Raw genomic sequence first — 13439 nt, 5'->3', positions numbered from 1 at the left:
CTTGTTAATGTTGAGTTTATCAATTAATTCCAAAACCTCCTCTAGTGACACTTCAATCTGTGACAGTTCCTCAGATTTGTCACCTACAAAAGCCAGCTCAGATTTGGGAATCTCCCTAACATCCTCAGCCGTGAAGACTGAAGCAAAGAATCCATTTAGTATATTTATATGGATAACAAGAATATCAAGAAATATTTTACTTAATGATAAAACATGTAATGTAAGAGAGATAGACATTGGCTTAAATGCTGGAGCAGGAGGTTCTAACAATCAAAGATCAGGATGAGACCCTCACTGGTGGCAGATTATCCCACATCTGCTGCTGGAGGTTTCCTGCACCTTCCTCTGAAGTATCTGGTGCTGGCTATTGTCCAGAGGCAGGGCCTTGGACTTAATCAACTACGGTCTAATCTCATCTGGCAGTTCCTATGTAATGGTTGGGCTTTCTCCTGGGAAATGGCAGTACAGAAACTGCAGCCTATAATTATTCTCCTCCTGTTCTGCAGAATTTGCTGGGGGAATTCAGTGACTACAATGACAATGACAACACCACAAGATCCTACGATGACTACTTTTGTCCAGAAACAGTCTCATCACTGGCTAGTGATCCCACACATCCTTTCAAGAAGATCTTTGTGCCCTTAGTCTACCTTCTGATATTCCTTCTGGGGACCTTGGGCAATGCCCTAGTACTGATCATCCTGGAGCGTTACAAGCGCGCCCGCACTACCACCGAGAACTTCCTCTTTCACCTAGCTCTGGCCAATCTGGTGCTATTGCTCACCTTGCCTTTTGGCGTGACCGAGAGCTTGACTGGCTGGATCTTCGGCACTTTCCTCTGCAAAGTCCTTAGCGCTGTCCACAAGATCAACTTCTACTGCAGCAGCATGCTGCTGGGCTGCATCAGTGTGGATCGCTACCTGGCCATAGTGTATGCTATCCACACCTACAGGAAGCGCAGAGTCAGGTCCATCCACCTCACTTGCCTGGCCATTTGGTTCCTCTCCCTGGTGCTGACCTTGCCCGATCTAGTGCTCATGGAGGTCTGGTCAGACAAGAGCAACCACAGTGTCTGCAATTTCCAGCAAGTTGGGATTCATGGCAGCAACATGTGGCTGGCAACCCGCTTCCTGTATCACATTGTGGGTTTCTTTGTGCCCCTGCTGGTCATGTGCTACTGCTACACAGCCATTGTGAGAACCCTGTGCCAGTCTCAGCGGCTGCAGAGGCAGAAGGCCGTGAGAGTGGCCATCCTGGTCACAGGGGTGTTCCTACTCTGTTGGAGCCCTTACCACATGGTCATCTTTTTGGACACACTAGACAAGCTGGAAACCTTACCGAACGATTGTGCCTTGGCGGACCAGCTGGGCACCAGCATCATGGTGACAGAGGTGATTGGCTTCACACATTGCTGTCTCAACCCCATCCTCTATGCCTTTGTTGGAGTCAAGTTCCGTAACGACTTCTTCCGGATCCTCCGGGACCTGGGCTGCATAAGCCAAGAGACCCTGCAGGAGATCCTTGATGTGACGAGGAAGAGCAGTGGGATTGAGTCGGACACCATCACTTCTGTCAGCACCTTCTAGTGGGGAAAGAACTGGGCACAGGGCTGAGATAGACCTTGCTGATCCTGGCCAGCAGAGCATGTAATGCCCTTGGTGCAAGACTCAGCTCTGCCTCAGTATCATCCCTACCACTTCCCTCCTCTCCACAAGAAACTGAGGTCTAAAGGCCACCATTAAAACAGCAAATACTTGTCAACTGTTACCACATAGTTACTTCCTGTGCTAAGTATATGGAGAAATGGTTTGTGTAGCCCTTGGTAAATACTGACTTTACATAGCAACCACTGCAAAGGGGCTGACTGGGACCCTAGTTAGTTAGCTCTGATACTGCATTCTCCCCACTGGAGGAGCCCCATGTACAGAGCCAACCACAGAATCGGGCCCTTAGAAAATGACTAACAGGAAATTCCAGATGACGGAGAGATTTTTATCAAAGAAATGGAAGAGCATGATTTAGTCTGTGCAGCTCATTGAGGTGCTCAGAAGAAAGTGATACAGCCCGATTATTGCTTTTAATTAGAAACAGTTCTATGTTTAATCAAAGTCATGTACAATATGAAGAAGTTTAGAGTATGTTTTAGTTACTTGGGCACATAGCTGCATGTTACACACCATTCTGGTCAATACAAAGGACTGGACACTGCTCTTCTGACTGCATCACAGAATCTGGAAGTAGAAGAGGCCTGTAAGGCAGCCAGCCCATTTCCTCCAGCCAAAGTCGGGTTGTCTCCTGTTGTGCCTTTCCTGGGGCTTTGGGACGGTTGGGTCCCTCGATCCCAAATGGGGGCATTTCTGCGACTCACACTGGGAGACTCTTCCATAGGCCCAAAGACTTTACTGTCAGGAATTCCTTTCCTGCCCATCAGCTGCATACTTTCTCACTCACTTCCAATCCATTTTATTTCTATTAATAATTCCAGTTACTGACTTACTGGAACTAACTGATTTCCTTTGAGGGTGAATATTCTCTGAGCAGCCCCTGTCCAGCCTTGTAACTGAACGCTGGCACAGACCCTCTCCTACTTTGATTACCGGGTGGGAGGGGGAGGGAAATAAGGCTGAACATGTTATTGATTTGCTTTGGGGGTCGGTTGCTTTATCTCTTGGCTTTAAGAGCAAGAATTCCTGTTATTCCAGAGTAAAACAGAACATGGAAGGAGAAGAGGAGTTTGGGGTGGGGTGGGGTGTTTTTTTTCCAGGGGGAGACAAGGGAAAGTTTTTGCTATGCTTTGTACTGTGCTTTCAGGCATTTTAGCTCTATCTGCATTGATGGTGTCTTTAAAAATTTCACGTATTAGATTTTAGGGTAAAAAGGTCTGAACTTTGACTTCATACCAGAGTTGTGGGTACCCCACAGCTCTCAGGATCAGGCCTACTCTACACAGACATGCACCAAACTCACGACAGCAGCTTTAACCCACAGCTGGGGTTATTTCAGTGTAAGGCTGTGTCCAGCAGCCATAAGGGACTCTGTTTAACTATGTTGTTTTCCATTAGCTGTTGTCACACCGACAGGGACAACGTGTAGGCAATGCTGCTGCTTTCTTTATATTTTTCTTAATAGGTAAAGTGTTACTTTGGCTTGAAATGTATTAGTTATAGTTCTGCCTAAAGAGCCACTGGCCACCTCTCATCCTAGGCACAACCTACCCACAAATACATTTGTAAAAATCTGCTCCAAAATTAACCTGATTTTCTAGGCAAAACTAAAACTATTTCTGCTGATCAGTATTAATTTCAGTGTTGTCAAACTGCCCATGTGGCCGGGTGGATGTTTGAGTTTTGTGCTAGGGTCACTAGTAGCATTCACCCAATAACAAAGAGACCAACTACAATTCACTCACCCCTTTCCAGAAAAATGATCTGTCAGAAGTAGGGGAATGATCCATATTTAAAGGATCACCACTGGGCTAAATTCAGCCCAAAATGGAGGATTGGTGAAGCCTTTTACCAACTCTAACCCCAACGGGAAAAGTCCAAGGTTTAGAGAGTTTTTTGGGTTTTTTTTAAATTCCAAGGGATGTAACGTTAACAACAACAAAAAAATCAAATATTCCCTGCGGTGTTCACAGCACAGCCACTGAGAACCCCAGTGAAGCTGATGAGGTGATTCTTATGGTCCAAGCAGGGAGAAATGCCGAAAAGTTTGTTTAAACTGTGCTACTGTGGCAAAGTCCAGGTACAGTTTGTACATTATTTCACTGTTCATAACTCAAAGGAGATATTGAGAGGCTTTTTTTTTTTAAATGAACTATAATGATTAATTAAATAAAGTACTTTTTCCACCTCGCCTGTCTCATGCTTCTGCAGAAAGTCAGCTGCAGTTGTCAATATTCTGAAACAGACATATCAGAGAGACCAATGAATAGCTGCTGGCTGGTCAGATGCCTTTCTGATAAGTTCTGTATGGAGATAAAAGGAGCCTTTCATGTGTTGCTTATGAGGCTCACTGGAATTTGTCCTTTTCACTAGTACTGCAGAAGCCTCTCTTATTTTAGGGCACATGTAAGATCCAAGTTTAGCTCGTTTTTTAACCAAGGACTGCCCAGAGCACCCATCACCATTGTACTTAGACATCAGCTAACCCTAGTAGGTTACTATAAGCTACTTTATTCAAGTTTCAGATTTGCCAACCCATAGCAGAGTTACACTCAAAGCTCAGCTGCTTTAAGTAAGAAAAAATCAACTGGATCTTGTTTCATTGGAGAGATCTTATTAAAGTGCTCACAGTGCATTAGGCCCAGGGAGAGTTGGTGCTCTCAGGTTTCCATAATTGCTGCAAGAACTGCTTGGTGGCAAAAACACTTATTCATCTGCCTGCTCTGCTGCTCATCCAAGTTTGGCCCTGGCTGCAAGAAGAGGCAGCTCAATAGTGAGAGATTGTATGGTCCAGCAGTCTGAGCAAGTGATTCCAAAGCTGTGACACTGATACCTGATGTGGCCTTGGTCAAGTCACATAGCCTAGTTTGACCGTCTCCAAAATAGGGATAATGCACTGCACTGCACTCCTGCCTGCTATGTGACTCTGCAGCCCAGTCTTGCCGATCCATGGCTACCTGGCAACAAATCAAGCAAAGAGGCAAGAGTGAGTCAAAGAAAGAGGCGCTTCACCAGAGCTTAAATTCAGCTGGAGCACACCAGCGTGGAGCTCTGGTAAATAGTTTCAAACCTGCGGCGGTAGCGGGGCTAAAGCCCCAAGCCCTGGTGCCCCCCCACCCCTAAGTTAAAGCCTGGAGCCCCTAATGGGGTGGGGCGCTCCAGGAAATAATCTTTGAGAATTTAAGCCCTGGGCTTCACCAAAACACACAGGATGCTGGACATCGAATGCAGCGAAGTCTTTAACAGATGTTAGTCTGTTACATGCCCAAATACCTGAGCAGCTCCAAACAGGTCAGTGCAACAGGGCAGAGGAGCAGTGATCATGTAAGAAATAGCTTCTCTGGACTGAGAACTGGACCTGCCCCCTACCTGAACAACTGGGACCGATGGGACTTTGTGGCAGGATCTACCTCTGGGGCTTTTCCTAGCTAGAATCCAAGACTCAGCCTGGTGGGGCACAGTGATTGGCAGCTATCAAAAGGACACTGCTACCAAAGTTTGCTAAGCAACAGCACAGGTACACAAGTGCACATACAGCAGAGCACCCACAGGGACCTGTATCTCGAAGACCCAGTGTTACTGCACAAGGTGAGTAACTTCTTTCAGCATGCCAACTGACAATACCATGGGCCCCTATAATGGGGTCAGCACCTGCCTCTCACAAGCGCCCCCCTCTGGTTGGGTGTGTGTGCAGTCTTTAAATCAGTCCAGCCCTAATGTTGGGCTGTATCCCCAGGGCTTCCTCCCTGGATACACTATCTTCCTGTGGCCCTCTCCAGGCTCAGTCCCTACACTCAGTGTCTGCAGCCAGCCCAAAGCTCCTTCAGTGCTAGCAGGGACTGGGGATCAAATTGTCTTTGGCTCAGTCCTAGCAGCCAGCCAGGAGCCTCTCACTCTCCCATTCCCTGCTCCCACTTCGCTGTCCATTGTGCTGCAGATCCCTCAGCTAGACAGGCCTGCAGTCCTTTCTTCTCCAGCTTCCAGCAGCAACTAACTGCTACGCTGCTCTGCAGCTCCTTTTATTTGGCCCTCCTGGGCCATGATTAGCTGCTTCCTCTGCAGCCACTCTAGCCTGCTTGGAGGACTGCTCCACTGCTCCTCAGCTGGGATGAGTGTAGCAGGACCCTGAGGCCACCAACAAGCCACAGAAAGTCAGGGGGGAGGGGTTCCCTCATGTTTGCCTCTTGAAGTTGTTCCACTTGACTTACCCACTCACTGGCCCCTAGAATAGTTGAGATGCCTTCTCTAGGCCAGGGGTTCAGTGACTGCTGTAGAGTGTGGGAAATGCTAGGGCAACACACCCACCCCAGTCTGGTAAGAGAGGGCTTGACTAGCCCTTTCCTGTAGCCCATGGGTGCACCCTAAACTTTGGGCTATCATGATGGGGTGGTTCTCATTGTTGCCTCTTGAAGCCGTTCCACTTGAATTAACTAGTCTTTAGGCCAGCCCATGAGCAAGATGCGCTCTGCAACCTGGTGGTTAGGTTACATGCCTGGCCTGTGGGAGATGCTCCCTTACTCTTGCCTGTGGAAGCTATTGCAATTGACTTAACAATTCTTCAGGCCAGGCCAAAAGTCAGAATCACTCTATAGGCTGGTGGTGAGGGTACTCACACCTAGGTTGTTGGAAAGCCTGGTTCAAATCCCTACTCTGCCTATTCAGCAGGGGATTGCACAGGGATTTCCTCCCTCCCAGGTGATTGCCCTTTGCAATGGGACATCCTTGTCTGAACCCCCTCCCTTTCTCAGGAGGCCATTTCTATCTTGGGACAGGGAGGGGATTCAGACAGGGCTTGCCCACCTCTGACTCTTCCCTGGGAGGTGGGAGCCCGCAGCTCACACTCTTAAGCAGAGAAGGGCTCTGCCACAGCCTGGATGTGTATCCTAGCTACTGGGGATGAGAGGGGGATTTGGGTCTTTTGTATGGCCACCATTACTCATTAATTAAAGCAGCAAGAGCTGCTCTGTATCGTCCACAGTCAATTTACAAGGGCCTGCACCTCAGGCACCAGACCTCCTCCACTGAGACAAATGGGGAATTTGAACCAGGGTCACTCACATCCCAGAAAAGTGCTCTAACCCCCCCTAGCATCAAGAGCCATGGAGGCAGACTTTGGCCCATTTATTATGTAGTTAAAGTGGACCACCGTCAATAGAAAAGACTGAGGGAACCCTATGTCAGAATACCTCCCAGGCTGGCACTTAGGCCCTTCACTTGAGAGGTAAGGGAGCCTGCTTCAAATCCCATCTCAACCAGCACAAAAGGGATTTGAACCAGCAACTCACCCATTCTGGAGAACATACCAAAACAACTGGACTACCAAAAGATTCACAGCCTGAGTTTGACCCAATTATTTAGTGGCAGTGGACCAGCTTCACCAAGAAAGACCAAGGTTGCTCCCACATCAAAATACCTCCCACATTGGCATTTAAGCCATTCACTGGAGGTAAGAGAATAAAGTTCAAATCTCAGCTCAGCAAGCAGAAAGAGGGTTTGAATCAGCAACTCCTATGTTCTTAGCCAGGAGTGTAATGTGTAACTTGTCTCAATATATTGAAGTCTACTCTGCTAGCTCTCTGTGCAGAGCTGGGACAGCACATGGAAAGAACACAGACACGTACGCCGACTGACCTCATTGGCAATCAGTGAGTGAAGATTATTCTGTAGCCTTGAGTACTAGCTCCAAAGGAGCAGTCAGAGAATAAAGCCAACACTGCTCCTTTCCTTCACTGCTTCTGCCCAGCAGGAGCGACTGGCTCAGGAGCATCCATGGCTCTGCAGTTCTGAGAGAGCAGAGAGCTTAGAAACGCACGGTTTATAGTGCAGAGAGCTGGGCTGACAGCAGGGCAGGGAGGGAATGGGCTCTTTTATTGCCTCATGGTAGCTGTTTCCAACTGAATGGAGAGGATGAGCTACCCAAAAAGCAGCAACAGAGGGTTAGCCAGTGGCGCTGATCATAGGTGCTACTACAGCATCAGCTCTTGCTCGGAGCAGAAGACTGCTGCTGACATCATTGGAAAGGATTGCAGTTAAAAGCTAAGATTTGACTTGTAGTTTGGATAATCTGGGCATTAACAACAGCTCTGCCCTTCACATGGCAACAACTCTCCTCATTCCTCAAACATAATTTGGAGAAAACAACCAGAAGAAATGCATGTGTCCAAGCCAGTTCTTCGCTGGGGCTCTACCAAACAGCAACTACCAGCAATATGTGATTTGATGTGAGCCCCCAACTACCGTGGGCCACACTAGCTAATGTTGACGAAACTCAGACCAGTGAAGACAGGCTCCAAGGATCAGGTTTTGAAACTTCTCTTTTTAATAAAAAGGCACCTATAAAACAGGTCAATACATTACAGGCAGCACAGATACCCAAAAAACAAGCCTAAAAATTGTTTCAAAATAAAAACCAATAAGATGTCTTCACATATTGTATTTATATATTTATATTTTTATATATATATTTATATAATGGTACAAAATGATTGGGGAAGTTTCTCCCTGGGATGACAGAGAAGGGGGGGGGGAGGGTCAGTCACTGTTACCTTGACATGAAAGCTAATTCTGGACATGTGATTGCTTAAAATTGCATTGGAAAGACGTTTTCCTTTGTTTGGAGCAGGAAAAAACATTGACATATCATTGTTAGAAACAAAGGGGCATCCATAACCATGATTGGGTAGAACTCAGCACACAAAACTCAAGCCAATAAATGAAGCAATAAACCACAAGACTCAAGATGAGACCCAGCGCACAGCAGAGGGTGACTGAGAGCAAACGCTCTGCCGAGGCCTAACAAGGGGTGGCTACCGTTCACCTCTGAAAGGCTCCCACCATATTGCTGATGAACTAGACCTGTTTGGGAGATGGTACCCAAAGCAAAAAAAGGCACCACTCAGCCTTGCCTGCCTCCAGATTCAGACATCATGAAGACTGGCTGGTAGAGTAGTGGGGATTGGTTATGACTTCCCAGTTGGCTGCTCTGAAGACCAAACAAAAAGTACCCCAGGAGGACCAACAGCCTTGCAAAGTACCAGAATTTCACTTTTGTATTCAGGGCGGTTGGCCTGTAGGCCTTGCTCCTTCCCAACTGTCATGCAATCTAATGTTGATAAACAACATCATCACCATCACCTTCCCTTTCTGTTACCTGGAATGCCGTCACTCCCACCTGCATCTGTGAGCTCTCTCTCTTGCTCTTCTACACAGCTGCACTGGCTTTCCTCACACAGACATATTGCAGCTTGCAGGCCCTGACTCATATGAGGACAATGCTGACAGAAGAGATCCAACACCTCAGGACAGTTCTCAGCTAGACCAGATGGGTAGAGGGACGTGTGGGAGGTCTACACACTGGAACTTTTAATCACTCGGGTCAAAGCAATGGCTGCCTGGAGACAAAGATTAATTTTATTTTAAAGAATATTATGGCTTCAGATAGAGAGACTTGATGGTGGAGGGTGAAATGCCCCTGAGCATATGGGGCCAGAGGCTTTTGTGGTGCATGGGGCTTGTGCTAGTCCTGAGCAACTCCCAATGGTGTTTACAAGGGAAATGCTAGTAGGTGTCATCCCCAACAGCACTGCCCGGGGGCAACATGGAGAAATAGGGAAGGCTTGTTTTACAGTAGGGTTTGTATTGTTCTGCTTGAACCGTCTCTTCCAGCACCAATCTTCCCCGCTCCAGGCTCTGAAATGGGTAAAAAACCCACCCCGGTTAAAAAGCAAGGTGCCTGAGTGCACTTATAGTGGGAAGTGGAGGGGACAGCCCTCTTGGCCCTTCAACAGGGCAAGGCACTGTCCCAGGCAGAGATGGGCAACGCAATGGGTTGTTCCTATTTTACCAAATGGGACAGGGCTGGAAAAGTGGCTCTGCTTTTAGCCCATTGCTGTTCGGAGAGCTGCACTCATGGTCCCTAGACACAGGCCCAAAGCAAAAGACCAGAGCTCAACACCCTTCTGCCTGGTTTGGATCCAGACTTCCCAGCCAGCCCTATTCCCACCACACACCCTCAAACTTGGGAATGTTTCTGTCTAAACTTTTTGGTTCCAGCCCATTGGGATCTGGCTTAAGAGACTGTTGGGCTGGTGCATTTCAGCAGCCTTTGTGAACAGCCTTTGCTCTTTGGAACCACAAAGAGAAGGTTCACATTTCATGCAGTGCTTCTCAACTTCTCCATGCAGAAGCTTTATTTCTCCTCCATTGTGGTGCTTAAGGAACGGGCCCCTTTGTTATGAGAGGGGCAACAAAAAGGCTGGCTTTTCTGATGGTCATTTGGATCCACTTTTTAGAATATTTTCCTGCAATCCACAGAGGCTGCATGCACACATGGGTTATCTCCCTTCAAAAAGCTGTCACAGCACACTCTTAGAACTCTCTGCAGGAAGAGGGTGCCAGGCACGGGCACACTCCCCCACACAAAACTTATGCTTGTAGTCCATGCTTTAAGTACCCTACAGTGGTGGTGGAAATGAAGTCCCAGCTGCTCCTATGAGTAACGTCTCCCAGCATAGATTCTAAGGCCAGATGAGACCATTGTGATCATCTAGTCTGGCTTCCTGCATAACACAAGCCATGGAACTTCCCTGAATAAATTACTGGTTGAACTAGAGCTTCGTTTAGAAAAACATCAGCTCAGTCCGAGCAGGAGGCCTCTTGTATCCAGTTGGAGTATTGCAGGCAGGGACCTGATGCCTCTATAGGCTGCACATCCATCATAGAGAGCAGGGCTGCTGCAGGTGGTTTCAGGGTGGCCTTACAACTGCTGGCCAACTGCCTCTAGGGCCTTTCATGGAGGAGTCTGGGATTCCCAGATTGAGAAAATGCTTGGAGAATCTTTACCATAAAATGCTTGCTTTTATGCATCAGGCTAGCTCTCCCACAGAAATGTGTGCACTTACGAGACAAGGGGCATAGTGCAGCAGGGTGAGATGCATGAACTCATGTAAGTGGGAGCAAAGCCAACAAGGAGTATGGGATGCTCTGTGGGGTGTGTGTGTCAGTGTGTGTCTTGAGTTCCCTCCTGGCCTCTGCACAACACACCCAGGAAGCACAGGACGAAATCATCTAGTCAGAAATCCCAGTGTTCATTCTGCTATCTCCACTCCAGAGGGGCACACACACATCACACAGAGCATCTGGGGATGGAGAGGGGAGCAGGGAGTGTCATGATTGGGTGGAGGCCTAATGGTCCAGTTACTTATTACTTGCAGAGTGGGATCAGACCCGCACGTGTCCCTAAACTAAACAACTAGGCCCTCTCCTTGCTCATGCTGCCAGCAGCTTCACCAGGTAGCAGAGACAGATAGAGACCACTATCAATCCCTACAACCAAACAGCGACTCCAACACCAACACTGTTTTAGAGACATCTCAGCAGCTCCAATCCTGTAGATGGATCCATATGACTGGGTGCACCCCTGAACCGAGTACAGGCCCAAAGGGTCTGACTGCAGAATCAGGATCTAAGATGTGTATATGTGTCTGTTCAAAACCATCCATCCCTGCACACAAGCTGTTCTGATGCATGAATGATGTGGGGCTGGCAAAGAGGCTCTTTTGCAGACGGCTCTCTCAATGCCCATTCACACCTCCTCCCACTGCCCTAGAACCCCCTCTGCAAGAGTTTTAAATCCTCGTACATTGATTTTTTAAAAAAGTTTCGTTGTTGTTTTAAAACAGAAAATTGAGGCTTCTATTAAAACACAGAAATACAGACAATTTAAAACCAGCACAAGTTTCTGCCTTTCCCAGCCCTATTTACAGCTCATTCAAAATCTTGTTGTACATTTTGGTTGTTCTTTAAAACAAAACAAAAAAAAACAAAGAGAACCCACACTACGAGGAAAAAATAAAGGAAGATTTTACAAACTGCCGTAGGGTCTGGAAGCCCCCAGTCACCACTTGGGTTTCAAAAATAATAATGCCCCACCCCCCAAAAAGGATTCACATCAATTTTACTGCACATCTGGTTTTCCTTATAGAGGCAAATCCAATATGAAAAACATCCCCCCTCCACACTCCCACAGGCCCCAGCCTCCCAACCCTAACCCAAATAAAGGTTTAAAAAAATGTTTCTACAATCGGCCCCTGCCCCTCAGGACATGATTAGAAAGGCAGGTTTGCCATGTTTCCAGGCCCGGAGATGTAGCTCATTTGGCTGTCCAGTGAAACACTCCTCTGCCTCATCTGGTGTGTGACCATAAGGTTCTGCTGAGGTGGGGGCCCCATTAGGGAGCCCTGAGGCGACATCATATGACCCGTCTGGGCGTACATTTCCCCTGACACAGACATGCTCCTCTGCTTAGCCTGCATCAGCATGAAATTCTGCTGGGCCATCAGACTCTGCTGGGGGGACATCATGCCCTGGTGCATGCTATTCCCCATCATGGCTTGCTGGGGTGGCATACCTGTCCTGCCCAGCATGGACACCTGTCCAGGGTGGCACATAGACATGTTGAGTCCCCGCTGCACGCCCTGCTGCCCTGGAAGGCTGGGGGCGCTCATGCCCGGCCGTGTGGGTGGCTGCTCAGCCATCATGTTCTGCAGGTTCATGAGGTGGAGGTTGGAAGGCTGTGATTTCGGTGCTTGGCTGTCACTCTTGGGGAAATACTGCAAGGTGCTGCTCGGCTTCTCTGAAGGGATGATCCTGGAGAGGTCAAACTCAGGGATGCCCGTAGGTGTGGGGCGGATGACCTCACTGAGCTCAGGGTCATTCAGCACTGAAGCCACACCCGGAAGCACAGGGGGATAGGGATCTCCAATCCGAGGAGGGATGTTCTTGCCCAGCATGTGCTGCTGGGAGGGCATCTGGCCAGGCTGCTGGGAGGGAAGGTCCTCTGGTGGCAAGGGCATCCCAGGCGGGTAATGTTGCTGCATCCCAGCCCCTCCTCCACCTCCTGGTGTCATGGGCATACCTGCAGCTGGAGACTGCATGGCATTGTGGGGCTGCTGCATGCGGGGGAACACCAGCTGGTTGGAAGGGATCATCTGAGAATTGTTTGGCACAGGGCCACAGGGCTGGTTCAAGGAGTCCTGGGGCCCTGGAGGCAGCATCATGGGGTTTTGGGGGGGCACACCCGCCCCCTGTGCACCAGGGTGCATTGGAATGTTGGTGCCCAGGGGATTCGGCGAGGACATCATGGATGTGGGGGGTTCATGGGAGAGTGGCTGCTGGCCAGGCAAGTTCATCCCCATGGGACTCTGTGAGGATGCAGGCCCCACTGAATTCAAGTGCAGTTGATTTGGCTGATTTCCTGTGATACCTAATGAAGGGGAGAAGGAGAGTTAACTCAATGCCCATGCACCTCCTCCCACCACATGCAGAGTGTGTGTCCCTGGTGCTAGCAGCTCTCTCCATTGAAATCAGCATCTAAGCAGAGATCAGCTCCAGCCAGATTCCCTGGAGTGTTCAAACCCGGCCCATCTCTGCTCCCACTGCTAGACCCATGGAGAGGGTCTGCCATGGAGGGTCCATCAAGGCAGTAAGGTCAGTGAAAGAGTCCCTAAGCCCAGGGGACTCTGCTCTCAGGCTGCTGTCAGACCTGATACCTGCTCAGTACCCTCACCCAGCACCTCATTGCCATGGCAGCATCACACCCTGCCCCATACCAGCCAGATGCTAGGCTGTACAGGGGAGAGGTGAGCACCACAGAGCACATGCTTGGGAGGCCAGCCCCTCTCTCTCCTTACTGAGACAGTAAAGGCACATCAACACTGCATCTGGGAGCCAGCCTCCAGCCCGGGGCCACAGACTTGTCCTAGCATTCTAAAAATA

At 48.8% G+C, this 13439-nt stretch overlaps 2 protein-coding genes across 9 annotated transcripts in view; one reads left to right on the top strand and one right to left on the bottom strand.

Moving 5' to 3' along the window:
- Positions 1-7896, top strand: part of CXCR5 (C-X-C motif chemokine receptor 5) — a 46278-nt gene extending 38382 nt beyond the window's left edge. Inside the window, exon 3 of the mRNA XM_044996711.1 lies at positions 507-7896. Coding sequence (XP_044852646.1) covers positions 507-1586 — 1080 coding nt within the window. The 3' untranslated portion in view covers positions 1587-7896. The remainder of the gene's footprint in view (positions 1-506) is intronic.
- A 64-nt stretch (positions 7897-7960) lies between these two features.
- BCL9L (BCL9 like) overlaps positions 7961-13439 on the bottom strand; it is a 135824-nt gene continuing 130345 nt past the window's right edge. For 7 of the 8 annotated variants that reach the window (XM_044997081.1, XM_044997084.1, XM_044997083.1 and 4 more), the window contains one exon: positions 10405-12927. In XM_044997081.1, coding sequence (XP_044853016.1) covers positions 11771-12927 — 1157 coding nt within the window. In that variant the 3' untranslated portion in view covers positions 10405-11770. Of the gene's footprint in view, positions 9056-10404; positions 12928-13439 lie in introns of those variants that run through there. The other variant, XM_044997088.1, reaches the window with a different exon arrangement.

Source organism: Mauremys mutica, chromosome 22, assembly GCF_020497125.1.
Source record: "Mauremys mutica isolate MM-2020 ecotype Southern chromosome 22, ASM2049712v1, whole genome shotgun sequence".
NCBI lineage: Eukaryota > Metazoa > Chordata > Testudines > Geoemydidae > Mauremys > Mauremys mutica.
This window is presented reverse-complemented; position numbering and strand designations above follow the sequence as displayed.